At 49.4% G+C, this 12,150-nt stretch overlaps 1 protein-coding gene across 6 annotated transcripts in view; it reads right to left on the reverse strand.

The window, feature by feature from the left end:
• NINL (ninein like) overlaps positions 1-12,150 on the reverse strand; it is a 174,774-nt gene that overhangs the window by 39,421 nt on the left and 123,203 nt on the right. For 5 of the 6 annotated variants that reach the window (XM_043604745.1, XM_043604743.1, XM_043604746.1 and 2 more), the window contains exons 15-18: positions 9,834-9,943; positions 8,530-8,858; positions 8,197-8,235; positions 5,530-6,699 (exon numbers count right to left, since the gene is read on the reverse strand). In XM_043604745.1, the coding sequence (XP_043460680.1) occupies positions 5,530-6,699; positions 8,197-8,235; positions 8,530-8,858; positions 9,834-9,943 (1,648 nt within the window). The remainder of the gene's footprint in view (positions 1-5,529; positions 6,700-8,196; positions 8,236-8,529; positions 8,859-9,833; positions 9,944-12,150) is intronic. The other variant, XM_043604744.1, reaches the window with a different exon arrangement.

The raw sequence follows: 12,150 nt of genomic DNA on the forward strand, positions 1-12,150 counted from the left end.
CGTAGAGCAAGAGGAAAATCCATGTTTTAAAAATAATGGCTGGAAGGGGCGCCTAGATGCCTCAGTTGGTTGTGTCTGACTCTTGATCTCAGCTCAGGTCTTGATCTCAGGATAAGTTCAAACCCCACAATGAGCTCCATGCTGGATGTGAAGTCTACTTAAAGAATAATAAACTGAGGGTTGACGGGGGGTGGGTGGGGGTGGGTGAGGAGTATTGAGGAGGGCACCTGTTGGGATGAGCACTTGGTGTTGTATGGAAACCAATTTGACAATACATTTCATATTAAAAAAAAGAATAAATAAATAATGGCTGGAAGTTTTTCATAAGACACAAATTCAATGGGCACAATGCTTTTCTAAATACAGTAGGTAGAAAGAAAACCACACCTATGCCCTATCACCTGACAATTCCATTCTTAGGTACACTCCAACATAAATGTTCCAAAAGACATGGACAAGAACTTTCTTAGCAGTGCTATTTGTGATTACCAAAACCCAAACTAAACACTACTCAAATTGCCTATCAACAAGTGAATGAGTAAATTGTAGTATATTCACATAACACTCCACAGCAATGAACCATATGAATGAGCTACAGCTATAAATCTTGAATCCTCCAGATGGGCCCAATGTAATCACAGGGTCCTTAAACGTGGAGGGAAGGGGCAGGATAGTGGGTATCAGAATGATGTGATGTAAGGCAGACCTGACCAGACATCACTGTCTTTAGAGATGGAAGGGGGCCAAAAACAAGGAATGCAAACAGCCCACAGAAGCTAGAAAAGGCAAGAAGAGCAATTATCTTCTATAACTACAGGAAGGCAACCCTGCCAACATCTTAATTTTGGTCCAGTCATACCCATTTCCTTCTAAGCTCCAAAACTATAAAATAATAAATTGTGTTGTTTTAAGCCACTAACTTTGTGGTAATTTGTTACAGCAGCCATAGAAAATTAATACACATATACAGCAATAACTAAACAGAGTAGACTACTTAATGTCAACAGTGGAATCTTGAAGATACTGAATATGTTCAAAGGGCAGAGAACAGCCCTTAAATCTAGATTTGTGTTCCTAGGAACACTATCTTTCAAAAAAGAGGGAAATTTTGAGACATTTTCAGATAAACAGAAACTGAGGGAATTTACTCCAACAGAGTTTCACTAAGGGAACTTCTAAAGACTACACATTAGAAAGAAAAAGATCCTATAAAGAAGGCATGAGATATAAGAAGGAATCTAACCAAGGGGAAAATCAGGCATCCAAATGGAGGAATTCTGCAAAACACCTGGTCTTGATTTTTCAAAAACATCAATGTCCAAATTCCTAGAAACACACAATATGCCAAAACTGACTCATGAAGAAATAAAAAATCTAATTGGACCTATGACTAGTTAGGAGATTGAGTTAGTTAATCAAACGACTTGTAACAAAGAAATGCCCAGGAGCTACCAGGATTCCCTGGTGAGTTCTACCACACATTTAAAGAAGAAATGCTAATACTTCTCAAACTCTTCCAAAATTTGAGGAGGAGGGGACACTTCCTAATTCATTCCACAGGGCCAGCATTACTATGATATCAAAGCCAGATAAAGACAGTACAGGAAAACTAGAGACCAATATCCTTTACCAATATTGATGCTAAAATCCTCATAAAATACTAGCAATAATTATTGTTTAATAGGTACAGAGTTTCTGTTTGGAATGATGAAAAAGTTTTGGAAGTAGTCAGTGGTGAAGACTGCACATTGTGTATACATGATGCCACCAAATTATATACTTAAAAGCAATTAAAATGGTTAATTTTACATTAGGTATATTTTACCATGATAAAAAAAAAGTCAACATCCACTGACAAAAAAATTAATAAAAAAAGATGGATACACTCTTAGATTAAAGGATATGGGGCACCTGGGTGGCTCAGTCAGTTGAGCAACCAATTTTTGATTTCGGCTCAGGTCATGATCTCACAGTTCATGGGATCAAGCCCCATGCTCGAGCATGCATGCTCGCTCTCTCGCTCTCTCGCTCTCTCTCTCTCTCTCTCTCTCTCTCTCTCTCAATAAGTAAACTTTTTAAAAAAGGATATTAAAGACATATGATTAACTAAATGCATGGCCTGATCCTTGATTAGATATAGGGTGAGTGAACAATCTAGAAAGAACATACCAAAACAACTGGTGAAATCTGGATGTAGAGTGCAAATTAAAAATAGCAGCATATTCATGCTAAATTTCCCATATGTGATAATGATCCTGTGGATATGCAGGAGAATGTCCTTATTCTTACAGAACAACATGTTGAAACATTTAGCAGTAAAGAGTCATAATGTCTGCAATTATCTCCAATGATTCAGAAAATATTTTAAAAGGGTATGTGTAGATTTGTGTGTGTGTAGAGCAAAATAGCAATAGGAGAGGTGACTGTGGATAAATTTAACCCTGTGGATATTCAGGTTACTCCTGCTATTCTCTAAAATACTGGCAGAAATTCTTTCACAATCCAAATCTGGTCATGTATCTCTCTGCACTTTGCTTTCTTTTATGATAAAGGCCCAAATCTTCACCATGGCCTTCAAGATCCTGTAAGTCTGAGTTCTGCCCAACCTGTGAGCCTACAACTGCTGTGGGTTTGGAAGGTGGTCGCATGTGTTTACTTACAAGTGGCCACAAGGCCAATACACTGGGAGTTGTGGCCAAGGGTCTCCTGGCTGGTGTTGGGGCCAGACCTCCCCTCACAGAGCAGGAGCTGGGACTGGGGACCCAGCATTGGGGTTGGAGGGATGCCAATGAGCTCAGCAAGCACCTGCATGTTGCTGAGCCTGGTAGATTCCTTCAGGCTGGTTTTGTGTGAACCGGCCTCTCAAAGGCTTCAGAGACAGGTGTTCCTCTCTCCTTCCAGGATTCTTCCCCTAAAAATGCAGCCCCTTGGTTTCCCCTTCTTCTGTGGGATCCTTCCTCAATTCTCCACCCACCACACTCTGCGAAAGACACCACAGGCTCCTCATGTGTAACTGAATCCTGCCCTCCCCACTTCTTGGTCAGTGGCATTTCTGGGGAGTCCTCTGATTGCTCTGTGACCCATTTCCAACACCTTGTGTATATCCCATCAACTTGGCCTCCACACCCCTGCCAGTCAACTTCCTACACCTCTGATGCCATCACTCTGGTCCCCAGCCACTGTCACCTCTTGCCTGGACAGCTGTAATATCCACCTCCCCCTGCCCTCTGCCGGCCTCCGCATTGCCTTTACACCCACCCCACAGTCCCTGCAATATGCTCTTCTCAGTCTTCCTGGCTACCTGAGAGCACCTTTCCACAGCTGCCTGGCTCAGAGCCCCAGCAGCCTGCCCCCTGAAAACCCTTCCCCTGCCCACGAGAGCTGGCTCCCATCTACATTCCCCCCTCTGCACAGTTATCTTCTCGTTCCCCAAAGCCTTGTAACCTGGGCCAAGCCTGCTTCTGCCCCAGCGCCTCCCCTGCCTTCCCAGACCTGACCCCCCAACCTCCCAGAAAACTATCACTTGAATTGTGTTTGGTCATTTCTATACATTCACCTAGGCTTTCAGCATATGTGCACATGTCCCTGGAAAATGTACATGGTTTCAGCAGCATGGCCTCTAAGTTTCCTCATCCTTGAAACATGGTAACACATTTCTTCCTGACACTTGGACATGCAGGAAGCATGGTGCCTCCCTCATGGGCTGAAAGCTGTAAACATCTGTTCTGCTCTTTGCTGCAATCCCTAGCTGCACTGCCACACAGAAGATGCCCCATAAACACTGTCAAAAGACCCTGCTGAGACTACAGCTGTGACTATAGTTATAGGGTCAACAGGTGGGAGTGCAGACCAGGAAGAGCAGAGAGAGGACAAGGGCAGCCTTCTGACTCAGGCCAGTGAGCAGCAGACCACTTGGCACTGGGCTGGGGAATCTGGACAGCACAGGTGTGGGCACACGCATCTGTCCACGGGGAGGTGTCCGAGAGGAACGGCACAGTGAGATTCAAGGCTCTTGGCTGCTTCTGTGCCCAAGGCCCTGGGTGTGCCTGGAGCCTACCATGGACTCATGCACAGAACAGGCCCCCACAGTGTGTCCATAGGGCCGGAGACCAGCCCCTGTGGGGGGCTTGCTATGGAGAAGTTGGGATAGTAAGTCCATGTTCTACACTCATTTTGTGCTCTGTGGCCCACTGGAGACATGGCACCATGGCAACTTGATGGATAAGGAAATTTAGAAGTCAGGCCACCACAAACAAGGTGCTACATGGCTCAGAGACACCCACCTAAGAGGCTGCACATCAAGCAATGTCTATAAACTGATAAACAGCCCCTTCAGGACAGCTATCTCTGAGAGGAGAGAGGAGGCTTAGCAATGGTGCCTAGGGACTTATAGCTATGCTCATAATTTTTTGTCAGCTGGGTGGTGCACTGACATTTATTCTGTTTGGTTTAACATAAACCCCAACTCTCCTTTTTTTTTTCCCAAGGAAGCTACCCCACCATAGTCATCCAGACCCAGAAGCTGGTGCCTGAGCTGGAATGCAGGTCTCACACACACTTGTGACCACATTCCAAGACAGACCCAAGTCACCTACTTGGACAAGTGACACAATACTTGACAGAGCCTCCATTTCCACAGGAAGTGGACCCCTCACAGGTGTGCTGTGTAGGGGTTAATGGGACTAAATGACACTTCACACAGAGCACTGACCATATCACGTGGCTGTGCCTGGCATGCAAGTACCTATAACCTCTCCCAGGGCAGCCATCAGTCTCCTAAGGAGCCAGAAAAGCATCTAAGACCATGTGCTGCCGCATCTGGAAAAGCTTAGTTTCTAGAATTCTAGGCTTCTGAGAAAGATCATGTGTCAGCCTGAGTCCCCCAGGGATCCTGGGAAGGAGGAGGGCCTGGATGCACACCTGGGTGTTCTCTGCACTTTGCACACAGACCAACGTCTCCAGGACACCATCCCACCTTGAGGCTTCCCCTGGAGAGGAATCAACTGCAGCAGCATCTTGAAACCCCCTGAGCACTCACGCCCCACCCCAGCCTCCCAGAAGGTGCCGGGGCTGCCTGGATGGCTGCTGGCCTCCTCTGCTGCTCTACTTAGAAAGCACAGGAACTTGCAGTTCAAGGACAGTGCCTGGCACATGTGCTGGTGGGGCAAAGTAGTAGGTCCTGCTCAAAGTCAGCAGGAAGAGGGCTCAGGTGACCCAGAATTGAAGTGGGGCTCTAAACACAGTCTGTCTTTGTCTTTGCGAGATCAGCAAGAACTTCCTAAGGAAGACCAGGGGACACCAGTCAGCTTAGCTGCCCAGAATGACCCAGCTCTGCCCCCGCCCACTCGTTGGTTATCTGGTGACCTGTGGGATGCCCAGGGTCAGGGATGGGCTTATGACCGCTGCACAGGCACAAGAGTTACATAACCCCCATCAGCAGCTGTCATGAAACCCATGTGGGGGGGGGGGGGGCAGTGGTAGAGGTTAGAAGGTGTAGCTAGGCATTCTAAGAATGTTTAGAAACCAAACCTGTTGTTCTCTCTTGCATCTGCTTCTTTCTCAAGAGCCCAAACGACATACTCCAGCTGTAGCAGTTTGGTTTTCATGCCATCCTTCTCTTGCTCCAGAGCCATGTTGGCCTCTTCCTCCCGCAGGACCTCAAGCTGTTCCTGCCTGGCTCCCTGGGGGTCAACAAGGTGCAGGTGGGAGAACAAGGTGCCCTCCTTGGCCTTGTCACTGCTGTGCTGCAGCCCTTGCTCCAGGGTGCTGTTCCCACACCAGGCCTGTTCCTCCAAGGCCTGCCCTTGGCTCCCCATGGGGGCCAGCCCCCCACTCAGGTTCCCAGCTCGCTCAAGAATGGCTGGCTGCCTCTCAGTCTCTCCTCTGCCTGATGTTGGGGGCTGAGCTGGTGAGGCATCTCCCTCTGTTTTCCAGAGCAGCTCCTGGGCTTCAGGCTGATTCAGACCAGATGGGCCAATGGCAGGAGGTACCAGCTCCTCTAGGACTGCTTTCTTGTCCACCCCACGTTGATGCACCTGTAACCACCTCCCTGGGGGGGCAGAAGCTACCTCCTCAGGGTCAAGTACACCCTGACCATCCTCTCTGAGGCCAAGGTTCTCCAAGGACCCTCTGCAGGCCAAGGCAGGGTCTAGGGCTGGGCTCTGCCTGGGGTCCATATGGCACAAGTACCGGCCTGGCACATCCCTGTGCCTGGCTTGCCCATGGCCATGCCCAGCACCAGGTTCCTGCCACACCAGTGACTGCTCCCTCCTGCCTGCACAGAGGGGCATGGGGCCACCCATACCTTCTTGGTCACCACCTGCCACTGCTGGCCCATCCTTCAAGCAGGCCTGCAGCATGTCTTCTTCCTGCATAAGCTTTCCCATTTGCTTCCTACAGGCAAGCTCCAGTCTTTCCTTCTCCAGGGCAGAGGACCTGCACGGTTGCATCTGCTCCTCACCTGTCAGCTCCTGCAGCTTTAGCTGTTGCCTTCCACAGAGTGGGAGGATCTCCTTCCCTTTGCCCTCCCTCCACTCCTTCTCCAGATCATGCTGCTCTATCACCTCATGGACTTGCAGCAGGTGTTTCTGCTCTTCCTTCTCCTGCTGAGGCTGCAGCGCTAAGTCCTTACAGTGGGCAGTCTGCTGTAAGGATTCCGTCCTTGAGAGCTTGTGGTTCAACTCAACTTCTGCCTCTTTCCTACAGAAACAGAGCACATCACAGGCACTGTGGGTGTAGCTCCAGGCCCAGCCCTTCCCCCCAGGGTTGGAAAGGCCTCCTCAAAGGCTCTTCTTGTCCTGACTGCAAACCTCCTCTTTGCCTGACCTGTTCTGTCCCTTCATCTCCCATGCACCCCAGAGCTCCATCCATGCCCTGGGACCCTCCTTAGAGGGTCTATTGGAGGATCTCTTCAGTGGGGTTGGGTTCTACATATAGAAGCTGACATGAAGCCACTCACACAGATGACTTTTAGTGTAAGTTGATTATAATTAAATAGGATAAAATTCAGTACCTGAGTCATGCAGGCCACATGTCCAGGACTCAGTAACCACATGTGGCTCATAGCTGCCATCATGGACAGAGCAGACACAGGACGTGTCCCCTATCACAGGAAGTTCTAAAGATAGAACTTTAGTGGTCTAAAGCTTTAGTGAGCCGTGTGAATCTTGCCCACAGTCAAAACTACCCTTGAAGATTTGGTAAGTTGCTGGAACCAGGACAGCCCCAGGAGAATGGGGTCCCAGCTGAGGTGGGGGCACTAAGGGCGTGTTCTCTGCTCCTGGCTGGTGCTGGCCTGAGGACAGGACATATGGTTGTATGTGGCTCCAGCTCCAGCCAGAGGAGGGGCCATGAGCAAGAAGGTCCTCCAGATGGACAGCACAGGATGGTGGGAGGCGCTACCCTGCACCGACCCCCCCCTGTTGCTGGTGGGGTCTAGAAGGACTTGGGTCAAGACTCTTATCACACAGCTCTGGGGTTTAAGAGAAAATAACTTAAAGCTCAGAAGAAGTACATGGCTTAAAAATGACCTTTATGGTCCTCTAGGAGAGGGACAGTTCCTGTCAGGCCTTAAGGGCCTGGGGCCCCTCCACTGTGTCATCTGGAGTGCAAGGAGGAGGGAACACCCACAGACTTGGAGGGCAGTCTGGTCTTTCACAGCACATCTCATGTATTTGAGCTACCCCCAATCATCAAGCCAAAGAAGGGGAAAGTGTACCCCACCCAGACTGGAGGGCGTGTTTCCATATACAGGTGGCAAACATCCTGCAATCAGGGGGTGACTGATGCCATGTGTACTCAGCTCCACCACTGGAACTCCACTGAGCCCTACACAGCCTCTCCATGAGGAGCGGAAGTACGGTGGGCCCCTCCACTGTGAGTAGTCAGATCAGCCCTGGGTCAACGTATGGGCGTGGTCATCCCCGCCTGAGCTGGGCGGGTCCAAGACTCCCCACAAGTCACAGAGGGGCTGACTAACCAGCACCATGGCTGAAATAACTAGTCATTCACTCTATTAAGTCAGACCCATATGGACATATGGGTATTTTTCACATAACTATGATACCGTTGGATACAAAATGCCATATTCGTTTTCCAAATAAAACTTTCCTCCTCTTTGCTCATATATTTTGACCTTTTCAAGAACCTCACTAACCCAAATTACTCGTCTTTCCCATGGTTTTAGGGCTTTTATACCTTTTATCCATCTCCTCATGTGTTATATAATACAACATCCTGGAAAATTAGAATGAGATATTAAATGAAGAACATTTAAGAACCTTTGCTATCAGCGAGTCTAAGGCAGAATTCTACAAGGAATTTTAACTCCTCTACTCTAGTTAACACCTTTTTAATGCAAAGGAACAATCCTTATGATCCTATTCTTTCAATGCTCACCCACCTGCCCTGAGGAAAAGCACCCCGTTAGCAGGCACTGTGATTCTGAGCAGTTTGCCTAATGCAATTTCAAATTTGGGTTCTTGGCAAGAAACCCTAGATGTGAGATCCTGAAAGGACACGGCACCCAACCTGACTCGCTGAAGCTCCTTCCGATGCCTCTGGCGCTGCTCCTGCTTCAGTGGGTCCTGTTCCTGGGCCAGCCGCTGGGCTGGGCCAGATAGCGCCTGTGCACAGCACTGTCCCAACACTGCCCTCTCTGTCAAGGGGCTGTGGGAAGCCTGCTGGAGCTGGTCCTGCAGGCCTCGGATGAGCTCCTGAGACTTCATGAGCAGCACCTCCAGGTCGGCCCTCCTGCACTCCAACACACGGACCTCAAGCCTGAAGGCCTGCTGCATTTCCTCCCTCTCCTTTGCAAAGTCCCTTCTCATCACCTCCATTTCCCTTTCATAGGAATTTACCTGAGAAGAGAAACGTGAGCAGCAAAGATAAAGAGTTCCTGAGAATGACTTACCTTACAATGTGAAACAGAAATAACGGACTTCCAGGCACAACATCCAAAGAACTGGTGGCTGAGACCCGACAAAGTGCACAGGCTTGTGAGGGTAACAGCTATGCTAACGACAGTCAAGCCTCCCCCAGGGTGCAGTGTGGCTGTGGGCTTCTGTTGTCTTGCATAACCTTCACAAGGGCCCCAGGGGGCAGGTCCAGCAGGTGGGGAACAGAGGCTGGGACCATACCAGACCAGGTGCTTGGTCAGGCCTCCAAGGAGGGCAGAGAGTGAAACAACTGAGAGAACTGGGGAACCTTCATGAGACCAGCAGGTGACTCTGAACATCCTTGAGGCAGGAGTTTCCAGCAAATGCATCCAGGGAGCCCAGGGCACAAGCGCAAGACATGTAATCCCACCTTGCTGCTACTCTTAACTCTGACAACAAATCATGAAAACAAGTCATGGATCCTGTCCCTTAACAAAACCCACTACAATCTGCTAACGGAGCAGGAGAGAAGTTTATCTAAGAAGACAGACTCAGCCAGGGTCCTGGCCACAAGGTCACAGAGTACCCCACAAGGGGCAATCCCAGGGTTGTTTCTGCTTAGAATACAGCCAGGAGGTGTTCTTCCCCTTCAGCAGAGTGAGCAGGAAGGTCTGGCCTTGTGCAACCCTTGTGAATTCGGGTACACATAACCTCATTCCCTCCCTTAATTGGTCTTTCCTTATCTCTTGCCTACTTCCAAAGAGGGTGTGAGGCAGAATGTACATTTTATTTTAAAACGTTTCCCCATAATCTTTTGTCCCCCGTAGCAGGCTTACTATGGGGCCCAGAGTCTAGGGCACACGTGTGCATGCGGAAACGTGCACTGCCAAGCGAAGCTTTCTAGCATGCAGCAGGAAGCCTCTCTGTGTCCCTGTGGCCATCCTCATTCCCCCTGACCTTGGTCTCCAGCTGGATCTTGAGGTCTTGGTAGTGTTCCTTCACCTGCTCCATCATTATCTCGGTTTCTAAACTCACTGGAATGCAATCACCCACAAATGAAGTGATGCCTGCAAACGAGAAGACATTTCCATTTATGACCTGCCAAGGATGCCATGGGTCTATTCCTAGCCTTCCAATCTGACATCTGGACAGCACTGAGTATTCAGCCCAGCCTTCCTCCACCATGCCCCCCACCAAGCACAACCTTCCATGGGCACCTTCTGCAAAAGGAACACAGTGCTGGTGGAGACAGCTGACCCTCAAAGGTTTCCACAAGCAATGTTATCTTGAGCTCTCAAAGTAGGAGCTCTTCAGAAATCAGGTCTTTTTGACCTAACACTCGTTCCTCAAAGATATAACCAGGAGGCTCCCTGCACGAACCATCAGGCCCTTGGATTCCCTAAAAGATGGCATACATGGTACTTTTACTACCCCCTGAATTCTGTTCCCGGATGATGCCAGGTACCCTGAGGAACTGGGAAGACAGACAAGGCACAGACTAACTTCTGGAGCAGTCAATGCTTTATGATGAGGCATTATGAGCCTATTTCTTCAATCTTTTTATCTTAGCTCCTCCGTTTTCTTGGAGACTCTATGTTACTTACTTTTATATGATAATAATATGGAGTTTCAACAAATACATTAGGCATGGTAAATACTCATGGAGCAAAGCTTCTGACAGATCACAGGAAAGAGGACATAAGCGACTGCTTGTTCCAGATGACTTTTCTCACAGACCAACAATGTCAGATGTCCTTGCAGCTCATTTTGTGAGGCACCCATAGAACCACAAGCACCACCAGCACCCCCTGGGGCACCAGGCATTCCCAATGCTGTGTGTGTTGAGAGGCACACCAAAGAGCTGACTCAGAATGTGGGTTTTGGCTACTGCTCAGGTTTCATCTGTGTTGGGTCTGGGGCTGGGAAAGTGAAGGGAAATGACACACCCCTTAACTATTTTCCATGAAAACAAGTGACAGACTGAGAACCATGTGGTTGAGAGAAGTCAGGACAAGCACCTTAGGAAAGAAAGCAGCCTCTCCCTTGACAGCTAGAGCTGCCACATGGTTTTGGCTGAGCAGGCCTGGGTGAAGGAACACCAGGCTGGAGTGGCTCCAGCTGGAAGCACTAATGGGACAGCCACCGTGATCCACACAGCCCTTCCCCCAAGACTCCCCTGTGGCAGCAGACAGACCCCCCCCCTCCTTTGAAGGGACTGATGGAAACTGTGATCAGATGAGGGGGGTGGGGGGGGGCAAAGGGAAAGAGAAAGGGTTTTGGTGGGCAGATCAGTGATGACATAAAGCCAGAGGCTGCCTTTCAGTGCCACAACCCAAGGTCTTCTGGACAAGGGCCACCCAAGGTACAAGACACTAGCTCTGCTGCTCCCTGGGTTACAAGTTGGTGGCTCTTGACAAAGGTTCCATGCTCTCTGTATCCCGGGCTCCTTTCCAGGGACAAGTTCCTCCTTGTGGTCAGGCTGCCCACCTAGCCACATGTAACACTTACCTGAGGATGTGATAATGTCCAGTGTGCTGGCCATACCCCAACACCTCCCAGCTGAGGGCTGTAGACTACAAGTCATGGACTTGGAGCCATTAGACTCCACTAAAGAAGGCCTAAAGGGGCGAGGAAGCTGGACCCACATGCACAGAAAGCCCCACTCAGTTCCTCTTGGAGGGTCCCATGTTGGCTCTCTTAGGTACAAACTTTTTTTTCTGTTTTATGAAGTAAACAGCTTTAGGACAATATGGTAGCTCTGAGTGCTCTCAGGATTGCAGATGAGAACAAGATGCTCTCTGAGGGGCTGACTCTGCCTTGATACACAGTCAGTGGAGGCAGCCAAGTGGCCAGAGGTAGGGAAGTCCTGGCGGTCCCCTTGTGTACTCCCACCAGCAGCAGCATGCATGGAGCCATGGGCACCATGTGAACTTGCATGCTGCCGACTGCACACAACTGTAAGGAAAGGCGGCAACCAACCAAACCCACCCTGTCCTCCAGAGGAACCACGGAAACCTCAGGGACAGCTGGGGCATCTGAACCCCCACCCCACCCATTCTGGTCTCTAGTAGGAGGCAACAAGTTAAACACAGGGAACTAAGGTCTCCTGGTGTTTGGAGCTTGTCCCAAACCTCACAGGCTGAAGAGTTGGGGAGCAGGAAGACTTGATCTTTTTCAAGTCACACCTTCAACATCAGCTCTGTGCATGGGTACCAAGGTACCAAGGCCCCACCCCACCTTGACCCTTTCCACACATTCCAGGCAGTAAACATCA

Source organism: Prionailurus bengalensis, chromosome A3 (genome assembly GCF_016509475.1).
Source record: "Prionailurus bengalensis isolate Pbe53 chromosome A3, Fcat_Pben_1.1_paternal_pri, whole genome shotgun sequence".
NCBI classification, from domain to species: Eukaryota; Metazoa; Chordata; class Mammalia; order Carnivora; family Felidae; genus Prionailurus; species Prionailurus bengalensis.